The following is a 17,513-nucleotide window of genomic DNA, read 5'->3' as shown; positions in this document are numbered from 1 at the left end:
GGTACACCTTATACGGGTCAGAATGACCTTCATCAATAAGTCTGCAAATAACAAACGCTGGAGAAGGTGTGGAGAAAAAGGAAAGCTTCCTACACTGTTGGTGGGAATGTAAGATGGTACACTCACTATGGAAAACAGTACGGAGGTTCCTCGGAAAACTAAATATGATCCAGCAATCCCACTCCTGGGCATATATCTGGACAAAACTATAATTCAAAAAGATACATCCTCCCCCAAGTTCATAGCAGCCCTAGTCACAAGAGCCAAGACATGGAAACAACCTAAATATACATTGACAGATGACTGGATTAAGAGGATATGGTACATATACACAATGGAATACTACTCAGTCAAAAAAAGAACAAAATAATGCCATTTTTAGCAACATGGATGCAACTAGAGGTTCTCATAGTAAGTGAAGAAAGTCAGAAAGAAAAACAAATACCGCATGATATCACTTATATGTGGAATTGAAAATATGGTACAACAAACCTATCGGCAAAACAGAAACAGACTCAAATACATATAGATCAGAGTTGTGGTTGCCAAGAGGGAGGTGGGAGAGAGTGGGATGCACTGGGAGTTTGGGGTTAGTAATTGCAAACTATTATATTTAGAATGGATAGACAATAAGGTTCTACTGTATAATATAAGAAACTATATCCAATCTCCTGGGACAAACCATGAAAATAATATTACAAAAGAATGTATATATAGTATGACTGGGTCACTTTGCTCTATGGCAGAAATTGGCACAACATAGTAAATCAACTATATTTTAATGAGAGAAATTTTTTTTTTTTAAAGTTATCAGATACCCACCAGTTCTCCTTTAGGTCCCGGAAATCCTTTTACTCCTGGAGTTCCAGGAATTCCATCCAAGCCCTTTCTCCCAGGCTGTCCCCGGAGCCCTGGATCTCCCGGGGCACCTACTTCTCCCTCTGGCTGAGAAGTTTCACCTTTTTCTCCTTTAAGTCCTGGGCGACCCTGAGCACCTGGGAATCCCTAGGACAGTACAGAAATGAGTCTGCATTGCATTGGGGTACAGTTCCTGTGTCAATCTTAAAAGAATATCAACAAGAACTTTTCCGTTTTAATGAACATGAATTTTTTTCCCCAGACATTTTCTTTGGCCCACAAGTATAATTTCAAGTTTTTTTGCTTTGTTTTTCATTCCAAAAGTATACAAAAATTCAGTTAGCACAATTCAAGGCAACACATACAACAATAAATTCAATAGGATACAACCATCATCATAATTCAGGTTATGTCAGAATATTGGTAAGTTTCAATACGCATCTATGAGTAAATTGACTTAAATGTATTTATTCAAACATAACTTTATGATTTTAATTTTCAAACAACGTTATTGAGGTGTAATGTACATATCGTAAGATGAATCCTTTGTAAGAATACCATTCATTGATCTTTAATAAATTATACATTTATGCCATGATCACCACAATCCAGGGTTAAAACATTTCCACCACTGTTCCAGATTCTCTCAAATCTATGTGCAGTCCATCCCTGCTCCCAGCCTCAGCCCCCAGGCAGCCACGGATCTACTTTCTGTCTCTGATACCATATTAAGTTATTGTAAACTCATTAATTCATCCACATAGACATGCAATCATCCTTCATTTATTCATTTAATCAGCAAGTATATATTAAGTGCTTTAATAATATCAAGTGCTACTTGCCAGGTACCAAACTGACAACCTGTGTGGGATGCAACTGTATTTCCAGAGTGTTCCATTTTCCAAATTGAAACTAAAGCTTCAAAACCATGAAATCTTACTGGAAATCCTGGAAGACCCGCACTTCCTGGGGACCCTGGGCTTCCTTTAATGCCAGCTGCCCCTCGTCCTCCTGCAAAGCAGTCAATCATTAAATATTCATCGAACACAAAGTCAGAGTAGGCAGGATAATGCAGTGTGTGAAGAAAATAGGGTGTTTTCTTCTGAAGAAAGAAAGGCGATTTCTCTCTTAAAACACACAGTGCAAGGTGAGAATGGGAGTAAACGATTGGAATCAGAGATAATGTTCAAAACAAGAACGGTTCAATTTCAGGGCCCTTATAATTTTAAGGAGATACATTTATATTTTTCTTTTTTTTGTCTTTTTGCCATTTCTTGGGCCGCTCTCGCGGCATATGGAGGTTCCCAGGTTAGGGGTCAAATCGGAGTTGTAGCCACCAGCCTACGCCAGAGCCACAGCAACGCGGGATCCGAGCTGCGTCTGCAACCTACACCACAGCTCACGGCAACGCCGGATCCTTAACCCACTGAGCAAGGGCAGGGACCGAACCCGCAACCTCATGGTTCCTAGTCGGATTCCTTAACCACTGTACCACGATGGGAACTCCTATATTTTTCTAATGATAAAAGTAATGGATGTTTATTGTAAACAACATCATAGAAAGAATAAAAATCACGTGTAAATCCACTGCCAGAAGCTGGTCTTTGCTAGACTGTTATGAGTTCCCCTATGGTGTAGGGGATTAAGGATCTGGTGTTGCTGCTGCAGCAGCTCGGGTCACTACTGTGGCTTGGACTGACACCCAGCCCCTTGATGACCCCATGGCAATGCCAGTGTCTACTGGACGATGGTAGCACACAAACGTGGCCCCATCCATGTTGCCAGGTAGAGCTATGCATTAACTTGGCTCAAAGGGCAGCCCCTGGTTCAGCAATTAAGAGATGCCAGGACAGAAGGCGAGCGTGTGCCCCTGGAGGGGAGTGTCTGCCCTGACATCCAGGCTCTATCACTCATTAGCTATGGGACCTTATGCCTCCACTTCCTCACCTGTCAAATGGAGTTCACGACAGATGCCACTTACCTCGCAGGCTGAGGTGAGGACTAAGGGGTGGAGGCACATGAGACAGCTAGAATGGCATCTGGCACACTGACCATGGGCTCTGTAACTTGGGCTCTTACGGGTTAACGAGAAATAATTTGATGACTGTGTCTATAACCCAAGATGCTAATGGCAGAATCTGGACTGTGTGTGACACCACATGAGAGGCCCCGGGGGGCCCGAGGAGGGGCACAAAAGGCAGAGGAACCCAACTAATAAAAGAGAGACTTGTTCTACTTCTAGGTTTTTTCCATGGCCAGTCCTGGGGCCGGGGGAGGGGAAGGGGAGGTAGGACAGCAGAGGTAGGGACAGCAACCTACACCACAGCTCACGGCAACGCCTAGAGCAACAGCGTTGGGGTAAAGAGTCCTGGTCCAGCACAGAGGTTGACAAGTGAGGCTTTATTTAGCCCTCAGAATATTGGCCTATGAAATGTTTTTTTTTTTCATTTAAAAGTTAATGGCTGTAATGATCATAACAATCTGATTTCACAGGATCGTTATGATTATTATACAACTACAGATGTGATAAATTCCTTTGAGTAATAAAAAATTAAAATAAATAAATAAATAAAAGTTAATGGCTAGGTTTTTAAAATGTTTTTATTTATTTATGTATTTTTTGCTCATTGACAAATACATCTCTTGGTGGTTTTTTTTTTTTTTTTTTTTGTCTTTTTTGTCTTTTTAGGGCCACACCTGTGGCATATGGAGGATCCCAGGCTAGGGATCAAATCGGAGCTGTAGCTGCCAGCCTATGCCAGAGCCACAGCCATGCCACATCCGAGCCATGTCTGCAACCTACACCATAGTTCACGGCAACGCCGGATCCTTAACCCACTGAGTGAGGTCAGGAATCAAACCCGCAACCTCATGGTTCCTAGTCGGATTCGTTTCCGCTGTACCATGATGGGAACTCCTAATTTTTTTTAAAAACATGAGGTTTCAGATGAACATCCCAGTTTTATGCTTCGCATGAAAAACTGGAAGTTTTATTAACACAGGGCCTTAAAGCCTGCAAAGTAACAACAGGCTGGAGTTGAGTGTCTGATGGTCCCTTCCCATTTACTGCACGGCTCCTCCAGTTTTCTGCAGTCCTCACCACTCCCTATTGTCTCCAGCACCGAGGCCAATGTTAGACTTTGTTACCGTACTTGTGTTGTTAAGAAGAATGAGAAATAGTGCACACGCCCATGATGGTATCATAAGGGGAGGCATGAAAAACTGGACTGAAGAAGGATTGTATTTCTTAAAAAAATGAATAGGAGGAGTTCCTGCTGTGGTGCAATGGGATTGGTGGCATCTTGGGAGTGCTGGGATGCAGGTTCGATACCCAGCCAGGCACAGTGGGTTAAGGATCTGTCATTGCAAAAGCTGCAGCTTAGGTTGCAACTGTGGCTTGGATCTGATCCCTGGCCTGGGAGCTCCATATGCCAGAGGGTGGACAAAAACAAAACAAAACAAAACAAAAAAACAAAAAAACAAAAAAAAAGAACAGGAGAGAGCTTCTTTCTTCATGGAAGAAAAAAGTGGTGTGGGTTTGGTATGGCTGCTTCATTTGTCTGAGTTGCCCCCTAGCTCCCTGTAGAAAGCTGAGTTTGCAACTCCTAGGTGACGCAATGGTTTGCTCGAGCTCAGCAACTAAAACAGAATAAGGGGAAATGCCAGCTTTTATAATTTGGGGCTTACTTTTATGTTAATAGAGTATGTTTTTGAAAATCTCCCTCCAAATTCATATAAACCACTTTGACACTGAGCAGTCTTGATGCCTTTATTTTTTTTTCTGCCCCGTGAGTTGACCCTTTCTGTACTTGAAAAACAGTTGTGTGCAAATTGTCTGTACCTGGGATTCCTTTCACGCCATCCAGCCCGGGTAATCCTGGGAGGCCTGGTGGCCCCGGGACACAAGGACACTGTGTACATAGGAGGCCGGGTTCCCCTGCAATGAGAGCACGCGTGCATCACTCATAAACCCACACCGAGTCCCCAGAAAGGACGGATACTCTCCAACCACAGGGTCATGTGCTCTACCTAAAATGTCCTCGTGAAAATCATCTAGAACATGGTACATTTAATAAATCATTTACCTATTATGGCTGCTTACTTTATCGATCTGAGCTTTTTGGCATTCTGCAAAAGGAAGCCCCTGGTGCTTAGTATAAAACACCTACTATTTTTTTTGAGTGCAGGATAAAACTGACATTCTAGAAAGATCCAGTGATTTATTGCACAGGTGCTAAATAAATGATTGACTTCCAGATGAATGACTACTTTCAGATGATTCTTTTGGAAAAGAAGCTATTGCTGTCTGCTATTTAGGGTCACTGCTGTCTCAGGGAAACACGAACTCAGTGATGACAAAGATGATGAGAATGGCTTATTCTAATACAATAACACCAGTGTTTGAACCAACCTTTGGGCCCATCGACTCCTGGGATTCCTGGAGACCCTGGACGGCCTGAAAGTCCACCATCTCCAGGTGGACCTTTGCGAAAGACAATGCCACCTACAAAGGGACAACACCAAGGTTAGTTTCTCATTTTCTTGAACTACTTGTTCAATTAGCAAGTGTTTTAATAATGTCATTTATTTTATATGCACTGTGCCATCTCTGTTTTGGAAGCTGAGTCTCGCGAAGGTTGTCTGGAACTGAAAAGACTGGTCAGCTTCTCCTTTTACACCACACTTGTGATATTTTTTAATTTTGATGCAGTGGTTCTTGCAAATCTCATTAGATGGTATTTATCAGCGCATAATCAACCCATGTTACCTTATTCAATTGTCTTCAATTATTCCAAGACTATCCCTTTAGCATCTTTAGGAAAAGGGTGAAATCTCATTCTTCTGTATATCTTGGATACACTGTGGGTTTGTAATTTTTTTTTCTTTTTCTGCTTCACACGCAGCATATGGAAGTTTCTGGGCCAGGGATGGAACCTGTGGCAATGCTGGATCTTTAACATGCTGCATCACTTTTTTCCTTTTTTCTTTTTTTTGCTTTTTAGGGTCACACCCTTGGCATATGGAAGTTCCCAGGCCAGGGGTCGAATCATAGCCACAGCTGCTGGCCTACACCATAGCCACAGCAACTCAGAACCCAAGCCATGTCTGCGACCTACACCACAGCTCAAGGCAACGCCAGATCCTCAGCCCACTGAGGGAGACCAGAGATCGAACCTGAATCCTCATGGGTATCAGTCGCGTTCGTTTCCATTGCACCACAAGGGAAACTCCCTAGCCTGCCGTATCCCAGCGGAAACTCCTACCTTATGTTTTCCTGACAGTGTAGATAACTTCATCAGAACCTCCAGGTACACTTCAAACCTTGGAGCTGGCGCTCTGTGGTTTCTGACGCATTAACCTGGCAGCATCTAGCCTCGGTCCATACTACAAACCTCTAACCTCCAGCCTTGGGGCTTCCCTGCCCCTGTTGCGGCATGGGATGCCTCGGGAGCTGTGCAAACACAGCCTGGAAGTGTGTGTGTACAGTGGGGGCTGTGGAGTCCCGTCCTGTGGGACACAACTTTGTCCCACAAGAAATAAGAGCCAGTGGAGAGATTCTTGCCTCTTTGTCCCCTGGGACAAATTATCCTGAGACAAAGTGACACAGCTTCTTAGAAGTCAGTCTCCAGAGACAGAAGGAGCTGTTGCACTTGGCCTAGGCCAACTTGACAACAGTCACTCCTTCCCGGCTTCACCCCCCTTGTCCCAGCCTCCTGCTCTGCCCTCTGCGGGAACTCAGGCTAACACTGTGCAGTGCTTGCAACACAGTCATTCCACCACAGCTACTTTCACAGAAAGCTAATAAGATGGAACATCAGTGGAAGAGAAGCCCTAAGGTCCACACTGATGGCCGAGCTGCATGTCAAGTTCATTGCCCCTGACTGGCACACCTCAAAAGGGGCCCCATTAGACAGCCTTACCTGGTGGTCCTGGAGGTCCCGGCAACCCTATATGGCCTGGGGAACCAGGACAGCCGGGGGATCCCGGAGGCCCGACTGCGTTCTTCCCTGGGGGTCCTTGCTCCCCTTTTCTTCCTTTGATGCCTGGTGCTCCAGGGGCTCCTTGGAGGCCAGGCCTGGATGATCCTTGAAGAAAATAATCATTTATTGTGTTGGAAATGTGTCTTGATTAATACACATTTCTTTTTCAATTGCAAAGAGTGATGCATTCTTATAAAAGTTGTACAATGAAAAAAATATAAAGCATATAAAACACAAGTGAATTATCTTCCTTCCTTCCTTCATGGCCTTGTTAAGCTATCACAATACAGAAGAACTCAGAATGTTCCATTCCCACAAGGTACTTTATGTAATTTATTACAAGAGACAGAAACAGAGGTTGGGATATACTGCAGTCTCTTGATTCAAATGATCTTCAGGAGAAATTCTTCAATATATGATTTTTTTTTTGTCTTTTGTCTTCTTAGCCCCACACCCATGGCATGTGGAGGTTCCCAGGCTAGGGGTCAAATCAGAGCTGCAACCACCAGACTACACCACAGCTGATGGCAATGCTGGATCCTTAACCCACTGAGCAAGGCCAGGGATCGAACCCTCACCCTCGTGGATCCTAGTTGGGTTTGTTAACCACTGAGCCACAATGGGAACTCCAATTTATGATATCTTGTAATTTTTTTTCTTTTTTACAGCCATATCTGCAGCCTATGGAAGTGCCCAGGCTAGGAATCAAATCAGAACTGCAGCTGCTGACCTACGCCACAGCCATGGCAACACGAGATCTGAGTCATACCTGTGACCTATGCTGCAGCTTGCAGCAACACCAGATCCTTAAGCCACTGAGCAAAGCCAGAGACTGAATCCACATCCTCACAGAGATGCTGGGTCCTTAACCAATGGAGCCACAGTGGGAACTCCTCTTTTGTAATTTTTTTTTTCTTTTCAGGGCTACACCCATGGCATATGGAAGTTCCTGAGCTGGGGTCGAATCAATGCTACAGGCACAGCAATGCCAGAACCCAGCCATGTCTGTGACAAAGCTGGATTCTTTAACCCCCTGAGCGAGGCCAGGGATTGAACCTGCATCCTCATGGATACTAGTTGGTTCTTAACCTGCTGTAATTTTTAAATTAGAGACTAGAAAATGCCTATCTTTCAATGTTTCAAATAAGAAAGAGAGAAAATAACCATTGGGCTGTGTTCCTGCTGATTCCCTTGGTTACATCAAAGGGTGTGTTGGGAGGCTGCCACCAGCTGGGAGAGAAGATGTGCCAGGTGGTACAAAACCCTCTGCATCAGTCCCTCCTAAAATGATGAAGCTGTGAGAGGGCAGGTGGTCTCGAATTTCTGCCTTGATGTTAAAAATCTTTGCCTTAAGTGTTAGGAGAGATATCACCAGGACTGAGAAACCAGCGGGGGTCATATCTGATTATTTCTGATTATTGAGCCTAAGGATTTTGGAATAAAGGCTAAAAATCCTTCTGACTGACATCTGTTTTAAAGCTTTGTAATTTTTCATTTGCTGGCTTTTTCAACCAGCTAGTTCATTACTTGAAAGGAAGTTTTTCTTACACTTTTTTTTTTTTTTTTTTTTTTTTTAGGGCGGCACTGGCAGCACATGAAAGTTCCCAGGCTAGGGGTAAATTAGAGCTGCAGCTGCCAGCCTACACCACAGTGAGAGCAATGCAGGATCTGAGCTCATGGCAATGCCAGATTTCTGACCCACTGAACGAAGCCAGGGATCGAACCTGTGTCCTCATGGATACTAGCCAGATTCATTTCCGCTGTGCCTCAACAGGAACTCCCAAGTCTTTCTTAATCTTTGAACAGACTTCTAAAATCTCCTCCTGCACTCTTTCAACTTCAAGAGATACCTGCTATTAAGAGTTTGGCATATATTTTCCCATGCATATGCAGGTACGCATAATATTTATCCATTTAACTTTTTCTTTTATAATAGGATTGTAATCTACATATAGTTCTACAATCTGCTTAATTTTAGTTTGTTTTCAAAAATATGCAATCGTTTAAGTATGCGGCATAGTACAGAGAAAGATGTAATCGATGGCAAGGCTTACCAAGTCTTTGTTATTTTGCCCTTAGTTTTTTTTTCCTTTACAAAATGACACCTTACAGAATTAGTTATAACTGAGGTCATGGGGGTTAATCTTTAATTAACCACTCTCAACCTTCTTTCTCAAGAGGCAACCACTCCAATGATGCGAGGATATTTTCACACTTCACAGGATAGTTTATGTACCACAAACGATGTACCGTAAAATTTAAACTTTACATAAAAATTGTAATCTGGAGTTCCTGTCGTGGCTCAGTGGTTAACGAATCTGACTAGGAACCATGAGGTTGCAGGTTCGATCCCTGGCCTCGCTCAGTGGGTTAAGGATCTGGCGTTGCCGTGAGCTGTGGTGTGGGTCGCAGACGCGGCTCAGATCTGACGTTGCTGTGGCTGTGGTGTAGGCCTGGGAACCTCCATATGCCAAGGGTGCAGCCATAGAAAAGACAAAAGACAAAAAAAAAAAAAAAAAAACAACCCACAAAAACCTGTAATCTGTGTATTCTTAGGCAATTTGTGATATATCAGGAAAGCCATCATTTTTGGAAGTTCCCTGGTGGCCTGGTGGTTAGGAGCTTTCACTGCTGAGGCCAAAGTTCAATCCCTGGTCTGGGAACTGAGATCCTATACTAAGCTATGCATGCTGCAGCCAAAAAACAATAACAAAAAACAAAACAAAAGAAAGAAGGAAAGAAAGAAAGAAAGGAGGAAAGAAAGAAAGAAAGAAGGAAGAAAAGAAAGAAAGAAAGAAAGAAAGAGAGAAAAAACTATCATTTTAACCAACCAAATTGCCATAAAATTATGGTTTTTCTATCTCTGCTCCTCTTCTGAGTTTTAAGCCTTTTGTTTACACACCAAAGTTTATGTCTTACACTTAGTTAAAACTACCGAGAAGTCAAAAAGAGCATTTCTATATCATCTTATGTCAGTTTCAGCACCTTTTCCCCCTGCAGGTCACAAAGTTAAGAATTAGGAAGTTGGAAACACTTTTATATCGATGAATGAAACATTTGTCTTATGTAAATTATGCAGACTCTCTAGAGAGCAGTATGTTTTCTTTTAATAACCATTCGTGGAGTTCTCAATGTGGCTGAGTGGGTTGAGAACCCGACATTGTATCCATGACGATGCAGGTTTGATTCCTGGCCTCACTCAGTGGGTTAAGGATCTGGTGTTGCTACAAGCTGCAGCATAGGTCACAGATGTGGCTCAGATCCCAGCACTGCTGTGGCTGTGGCGTAGGCAAGTAGCTACAGCTCCCATTCGACCCTTAGCTCGGGAACTAGGGCAGGTGCGGCCCTGAAAAAAAGGAAAAAAAAGCATTTGTATTGGTACCATGAAAGACATGTACATACCAGGGCTTCCAGGAACTCCAGGGGGACCGCTGGGACCTGTGAATACATAATAGTAATTAAATGCTTACTAAGGTATAGATGGCCCCTCCCCCATTACTGAAATCTTGAATGACAATATAATAATTAATAATATTTTTCAGACTTTTTCTCCACGCTCACATAGGTAAATATGAGAAAAGTTTATTCATTTAGACCAAATGCAAAGAAGAAACTAAGCTTAGATGTCTAACACTCCAAAGCAGGGGAGAGGAGGGAAAGAGAGGTGTGGGATTAAAAGATATGAATGTATAAAATAGATAAGCAACAGGGTATATTGTACAGCACAGGAAAATACAGCCATTACTCTGTAAAAACTTTATGTGGAGCATAACATATAAAAATATTGAATTACTATGTTTTACAGCCAAACCAGTGTAATATTGTGCATTCACTGTAGTTCAATTTTTAAAAAAGTAACATGGGCGCAGCCCTAAAAAGCAAAAAAAAAAAAAAAAAAAAAAAAAGTAAATCCTGCTATTTCATTATCTTCAAATGATTTAGCAGACCCTTACTCAGAGCCTGCTCTGTGTCTGGCACTTTGCTGGGATGATTTAAATGACAGAAAAATCAAAGAGCTGGAATTGTCACAGATCTGGAGTGTGGCCTGGTTCTATCTCAGGTGGCTTCCAGCTGTAGCACTGTGTAGGGTTCTAATTCTTTGATGCTTTTGAGGGATTCAAGGTGAGCATATCAGACTTTTGTTTGTTTGTTTATGGCAGAACTCATGGCATATGAAAGCTCCCGGGCCAGGGATTGAATCCGAGCCACAGCTGTTGCCTGTGCCACAGTTGTGGCAATGCCAGATCTTTTAACTCACTGTGCCAGGCCTGGCATAGAACCTGTGCCTCCACAGCGACCTGAGCCACTGCAGTTGGATTCCTAACCCACTGTACCATGTGGGAACTCCAAGGTGAGCATACCAGATTTAAAAAAATCTGTATCTAATACTTATGCGTCCATTTGTTTAAATATGCTGGGAAATTTTAAAAGTGAAATTATCCTTTGAAATCTTATTTATATCAATAATTTGCCTAGATCAGGGGTTCTCAGTCCTGCTGCTCAGTAGAATTAATCTGGGGAGCTTTTTTTCCATGGCCTCCCACTGGACAATAAATCAGAATCACAGAGATGGGACCTGGACATGGTTCTTATTTAGAAGTTCCTGGGGATTTTAATGTGCAGTAAGAGATAAGAGCTATTGGCCAAGATCTTTTAAATCTATCAAAAAGAATCAAATATAAATTACTATGACTTTAAATCTTAAGGCCAGGAGCCAGGAACCAGGGCTTCAGTTCCTTCTTGTCATTTTTTGTGCAGATTTGCTCAAATTAGAGCTTTGCGGGGTCTCCATTTACCCTTTTGTAGTTCCATTGAGATTGCTGGTTCCTTTTCTTCCTTCCTTCCTTCCTTCCTTCCTTCCTTCCTTCCTTCCTTCCTTCCTTCCTTCCTTCTTTCTTCTTTTTAGGACCACTTGTGTGGCATATGGAAGTTCCCAGGCTAGGGGTTGAATTGGTGCCACAGCTGCCAGCCTACACCACAGCCACGGTGACATCAGATCTGAGCCAGATCTGAGCCACAACTGCAACCTACACCACGCGAGATCCTTAACCCACTGAGCGAGGCCAGGGATCAAACCTGCAATCTCATGGTTACTAGTTGGATTCGTTTCCGCAGTCACAGTAGGAACTCCCGAGATTCCTGGTTTCATACTCTCCCTCCTCCTGCCCTGTTAGTGTCTTCTTACCAGATTTAACTTCATGCTTTCCTCACATTAACTCGGATAGCTTTCATGGTATTCTACCTATGGAATTTTCTTATGAAAATTTGAAAAGCAGAGTTCCTGTTGTGGCTCAGCAGTAACAAACCTGACTAGTATCCATGAGGATGTGAGTTCAATCCCTGGCCTTGCTCAGCGGGTTAAGGATCCCACATTGCCATGAACTGTAGTGTAGGTCACAGACTTGGCTCGGATCTGGTACTGTTGTGGCTGTAGCATCGGCTGGCAGCTGTAGCTCTGATTCAACCCTTATCCTTGGAACTTCCATTTGCTGCATGTACGTGAGGCCCTGAAAAAGCAATAAAATGAAAAAGAATAAAATGGAATATGAAAATTGGGAAAGATGAAAAATTCCACCACCTATGAAAGCTAGGAGACCTCCCCTCTGAGCCTGCGAATTCCAGGTCTATGAACACATGCTATACACTTGACTTTGCCTTGAAAGAGAGACATGGGAAGATCAGCAAATGCTTTCGAAAGAAATTTATTCTTACCCTGTGGACCACGGGCTCCTTTGGGCCCAGGTGGGCCTGGAATTCCTTCATCTCCCTTTTCCTGGTATGCATCATAATATTCTGTCTTAAAAGAAAAAGAAATTAATAAAGAAAAAAGATCACTACTTATGGACAAATGCGGTTACTTCAATTTCTCCTTTTTTTTTTTTTTCTTTTTCTTTTGGCTAAAATGATACTTTCCTTATTTTCCCGAATTCATTGGTTTATCTGCTAGAAGGATAAGGTAGTTTGGTATACTGGGTGGATAAATTTAAAAATAAAAGTTGATCTGGTATCATAATATCATATATCTCAGGGGCTTTTAATTAGAAATGCATTTTATGACGTGGTCCAAACCACACATTCACATTTAAAAATACATCTACATATACCCATATTTACATATGTGTGAATTATGTATTCAGAAATTAGTTCCACAACGTAGTGACTTATTGCAACATATGACCAACTCTGATTTTTTTTTTTTTCTGTTCAATGTCAATTTTCAAAAATGCTTGTCCTGTGGACTAAATGTATTTCAAAGTATGTTGGGACCTATACATCAAAAATACTTCATTGATTGTTTCTTTAAATTTTAAGACACCATTGACCTGCAGTCATCAAGGACCAGGACCAATACTTCTTTTTTTTTTTTTTTAATTTGTTGTTGTTGTTGTTGTTGTTGTTGTTGTTGTTGTTGTTGCTATTTGTTGGGCCGCTCCCGCGGCATATGGAGGTTCCCAGGCTAGGGGTTGAATCGGAGCTGTAGCCACCGGCCTACACCAGAGCCACAGCAACGCGGGATCCGAGCCGTGTCTGCAATCTACACCACAGCTCACGGCAACGCCGGATCCTTAACCCACTGAGCAAGGGCAGGGACCGAACCCGCAACCTCATGGTTCCTAGTCAGATTCGTTAACCACTGCACCACGACGGGAACTCCAGGACCAATACTTCTGATGTGATCAGTGGACCTACTGCTGGTCTCCTTAACTATCTACTTCTAAAGGAGAACTTCTGAAGTTAGTAGGAGCTGCAGAGTTATGTGGAACTGAGCATAAGAAAACACACAGTGAGCGAGGAATGCTAGGAATCTTTTAAAAGAGCAGATAGGAAATATATTTTTATATATATTTATATTATATATATTATATAAAGATCATTTATAATTCAGCACATTTATCTTGAAGAGGAAAGAAGACAGAAATAATGAAAGTTTTTAAAGAACTTTGTGTTTTCATATGTAGCATGGGGCCAATTACTTTCTAGACTTGTTTAAAGAATAGGTAACAAGAGCTTTGGGGTTAAGCAATATATATAAAATCGCAAAAAGAATCCATCGTCATCATTATAATATAATAATCTCCTCCATCATAAAATCCATAATGACATGTGTGTACCTGCCAGGTGTTGGCTAAGTACTTTCACAAAATAGACTCTTTCATCTTCTCAGCAACCCCTTAAAAGTATTTTGGACTTACCTGTCATCTGAACTACTTGCTCGTAGTGTAAAGATGTTGTTTTCTGGGACCCCCCCCTCCAGTTACTGAGTTTAATTACTTAGCCTCAGGGGTGCATTTGTAAGAGGACACACACACACACTCCCTCAGCAACTCCCATGGACCTTTTTGTCACCTGCACAATCATTAAGTATCAGCTCTGCTCAGCACACTGAATGTGAGAACTGCTGTCTTTTGAGGCAGGAGAGGAAGATACCAGAACCCAGAACCTGGGTCTTTTTCACACATCTCCTTACCCTGCAGAGTCACTACATAGAATGTGGTCCTCCTGTGGTCAGGAGCTGACAGACATCAAATCCATGTCCCTGCTGGGCAGGGGAGACTGCTATGATGGAGCTTGGGCTGGGGTTATTGGCTTTTGCTGGCCTTGCATTAAACCCATGGCTGAGCTTCTGCAGCCTCAAAGTGCAAGGCTGTCATAAGGTTGCCAGCTGGAGCAGGTGCCCCGTTGACCTCTACCAATGCCCTTCTAGTCGACTCAAGGGCACAGGATTACCTTGGGCCAGGCCTGATTGGTCAAAGGTTTTCTTCTCTACAGCCCAGGATGAGCACTGCCAGTGCGTTCCAGGGACCAAGCAAAAATATTTATCCATTGTCAAATGGACAAATAATGATGACAATAGCTATCTTTTGTGCCCTAGTTTCATAAAAAGGTAAAGACTATAATCCCTATCATAATGGTTAATAAGAGACACTGATTCAAAATTACCTCAATACTTTGAAAGACTTGGTCAAACATAACATTAATATTGTCTTTAATTACACTTACTGGACCACGAAATCCTGGAGGGCCAATGTCTCCTTTCTGTCCCTATGTTGAAAAACAGCAACAAATTATGAGTGCATTTATCAAAAGCATTTACCTATCAGGTATACTTAAAAAGCAAAATGCACAGTTAGACAAATCCATGCTAAATGTGAGGTGACTGCTATGTAATGTATAAACCACGTTAACATGAAAGGGACATTGATTTTTGGTTATCTTCCTGGAAGGCCATATCAGAGTCAAGAATCCTATCGACAAGATAAGATAGCAAGAAGTGGCTGTTGTTTTAGTGGTTCTCCACGTTCCTTCTGCATCACTCCCTTCAAAGGATATGCATGCCATTGCCCAAGATGGCAATCACCCAGATTGGAGGCACAGGAGAACTAGGCTGTGGGTTGTAGGAAATTCCCTGTGTCCCAACTGTAGTCAACTTCCTTTCTTACCTACTTGAGATCATTTCAGAATTCTACTGGAAGTGCTTTTATTATAGGGTGAAAATCTTCAATCTGCACATATACCTACATATGCAAATTACGTGAAAGTGTCTGTAATGTGTTGTCAGAAAAAAATGATGGGGAATACAGTTCACGGTTAACTCATGATGGCTTTTCAGTACACTGTGAGCCAGGTTGAGACTCCTGGGGTCCAACCTATCTTGACCTCCGATGACCTGAAACTCCCTACAATCCCAGGCTTTTTCCAACTCCCACCCTCTGGAGAGCTGAAATCTCACTAGTTCCAAATCAGCCAGCTTGTACCACACAAAACAAGTGTGATATCATTCCCACAAGATGCCCTTTGAGTGCTTAAATAAAATTGCCACATTTCTCATTTCTTCTTCTTCTTTTTTTAAAAAATAACTTTTATTGGAGTATTACTGACTTAAAAAGTTGTGTTAGTTCCAGGCGTATAGCAAAGTAAATCAGTTATACATACACATATACCCATTCCTTTTCAGATTCTTTTCCCACATAGGTTATTACATAGTACTGAGTAGACTCCCCCATGCTCTAGAGTAGGTCCTTGTTGCTCATCCATTTCATATACAGTAGGGTGTATATTGCATTTCCAACCTCCCCATTTATCCCTCCTTGCAGCGTTTCCCTTTTAGTAATCATAAATTCAGTTTTGCAATCTTTGAGTTTGTTTCTGTTTTGTAACTTCTTTTGTATCATTTTTAAATTAGATTCCACATATTAGTGATCTCATGTGAGATGTGTCTTTCTCGGTCTGACTTACTTCTCTTAGAATGATAATGTGCAAAAGGATTTTAGTAAACTCTGATTGCAATTCCTTGTACCTGGTTTCAGGATGTGGTGGGGAAAGGGTGGCCAAACCCAACCAGTGAAAAAAAGCTGACAATAGATGTTAGGAAGGGAATTACCTTAATGCCATCTTCACCCGTTAACCCAGGGAAGCCCCTGCTGCCTTTGGCTCCCTAAAGAAAAGAGCAAAGATGGTGGCTCAGCGGGTTAAGGATCCGACTTTGTCACTGCTGTGGCGCAGGTTTGATCCCTGGTCCAGGAACTTCCGCATGCCATGGGCATGGCCAAAAAGGAAAGGAGCAAAGAGAGTGGGGTCAAAAGACACACAGATGGAGTTCCCGTCATGGCGCAGTGGTTAACGAATCCGACGAGGAACCATGAGGTCGCGGGTTCGGTCCCTGCCCTTGCTCAGTGGGTTAAGGATCCGGCGTTGCTGTGAGCTGTGGTGTGGGTTGCAGACACGGCTCGGATCCCGCGTTGCTGTGGCTCTGGTGTAGGCTGGTGGCTACAGCTCCGATTCAACCCCTGGCCTGGGAACCTCCATATGCCGCAGGAGCGGCCCAAGAAATAGCAACAACAACAACAACAAAAAAGACAAAAGACAAAAAGACAAAAAAAAAAAAAAAAAAAAAAAGACACACAGATAATCAATTTCTTTTGCAGGAAGCAGTAGGTTTTAAATTTCCTTTTTTTTTTTTTTTTTTTTTTTTTTTTTTTGTCTTTTTGCTATTTCTTGGGCCGCTCCCCTGGCATATGGAGGTTCCCAGGCTAGGGGTCGATCGGAGCTGTAGCTGCTGGCCTACGCCAGAGCCACAGCAATGCAGGATCCGAGCCGTGTCTGCAACCTACACCACAGCTCACGGCAACGCCGGATCGTTAACCCACTGAGCGAGGGCAGGGACCGAACCCGCAACCTCATGGTTCCTAGTCGGATTCGTTAACCACTGCGCCACGACGGGAACTCCGAAATTTCCTTTTTTTAAAAAAAGTGCTCAGATGATGTCTCTCCACAGTGAGGGCGTACCACTATGATTCTCAAAAGGAATTTTTAAATACGATATGCTTTTTCTTAGCTGAAAACTGCTTAGCAACTCTCAAAAACCCTTCTCCATCTAGTAGAACCAACACTTTCACCACATCCATGGGCCAAGTCACATCTTTACCTCAGTGCCAGGGAAACCAGGGGCACCATCTTTCCCAGGCTTTCCCTAAAACAAGAGCAAAACAAAAACACATCACTTAAAAAATCTGGATCATTTTAATAGACATGGCAAACTACAATGATATGATCCTCTCTTGACATCAGGCAAGAAAGCCTGACTGAAGTTCCCCTGAGGTACGAGAAGGAAAAACTATTCAGCAGAGAACAAGGGATGACCTTCTCTTGCCAGGGAAGGAAGAAGCCAGTCGG

General features: G+C 42.7%; 1 protein-coding gene across 2 annotated transcripts in view; it reads right to left on the bottom strand.

The window, feature by feature from the left end:
• The window catches only part of COL4A3 (collagen type IV alpha 3 chain), a 151,591-nt gene that overhangs the window by 41,858 nt on the left and 92,220 nt on the right, over positions 1 to 17,513 (bottom strand). For both annotated transcript variants that reach the window (XM_021075272.2, XM_085001319.1), the window contains 10 exons: positions 17,266 to 17,310; positions 16,222 to 16,275; positions 14,841 to 14,882; positions 12,552 to 12,636; positions 10,242 to 10,277; positions 6,780 to 6,944; positions 5,270 to 5,362; positions 4,700 to 4,795; positions 1,799 to 1,869; positions 823 to 1,005 (listed from right to left, as the gene is read on the bottom strand). In XM_021075272.2, the coding sequence (XP_020930931.2) occupies positions 823 to 1,005; positions 1,799 to 1,869; positions 4,700 to 4,795; positions 5,270 to 5,362; positions 6,780 to 6,944; positions 10,242 to 10,277; positions 12,552 to 12,636; positions 14,841 to 14,882; positions 16,222 to 16,275; positions 17,266 to 17,310 (870 nt within the window). The remainder of the gene's footprint in view (positions 1 to 822; positions 1,006 to 1,798; positions 1,870 to 4,699; positions 4,796 to 5,269; positions 5,363 to 6,779; positions 6,945 to 10,241; positions 10,278 to 12,551; positions 12,637 to 14,840; positions 14,883 to 16,221; positions 16,276 to 17,265; positions 17,311 to 17,513) is intronic.

The sequence above is a fragment of the Sus scrofa genome, chromosome 15 (genome assembly GCF_054392235.1).
Source record: "Sus scrofa isolate SSC_HxYL_T2T_F1_AM1 chromosome 15, Sscrofa_HxYL_maternal_Yorkshire_Landrace_v2.0, whole genome shotgun sequence".
NCBI classification, from domain to species: domain Eukaryota; kingdom Metazoa; phylum Chordata; class Mammalia; order Artiodactyla; family Suidae; genus Sus; species Sus scrofa.
The sequence above is the reverse complement of the archived record's forward strand: the minus strand, read 5'-3'. Positions and strand labels throughout refer to the sequence as shown.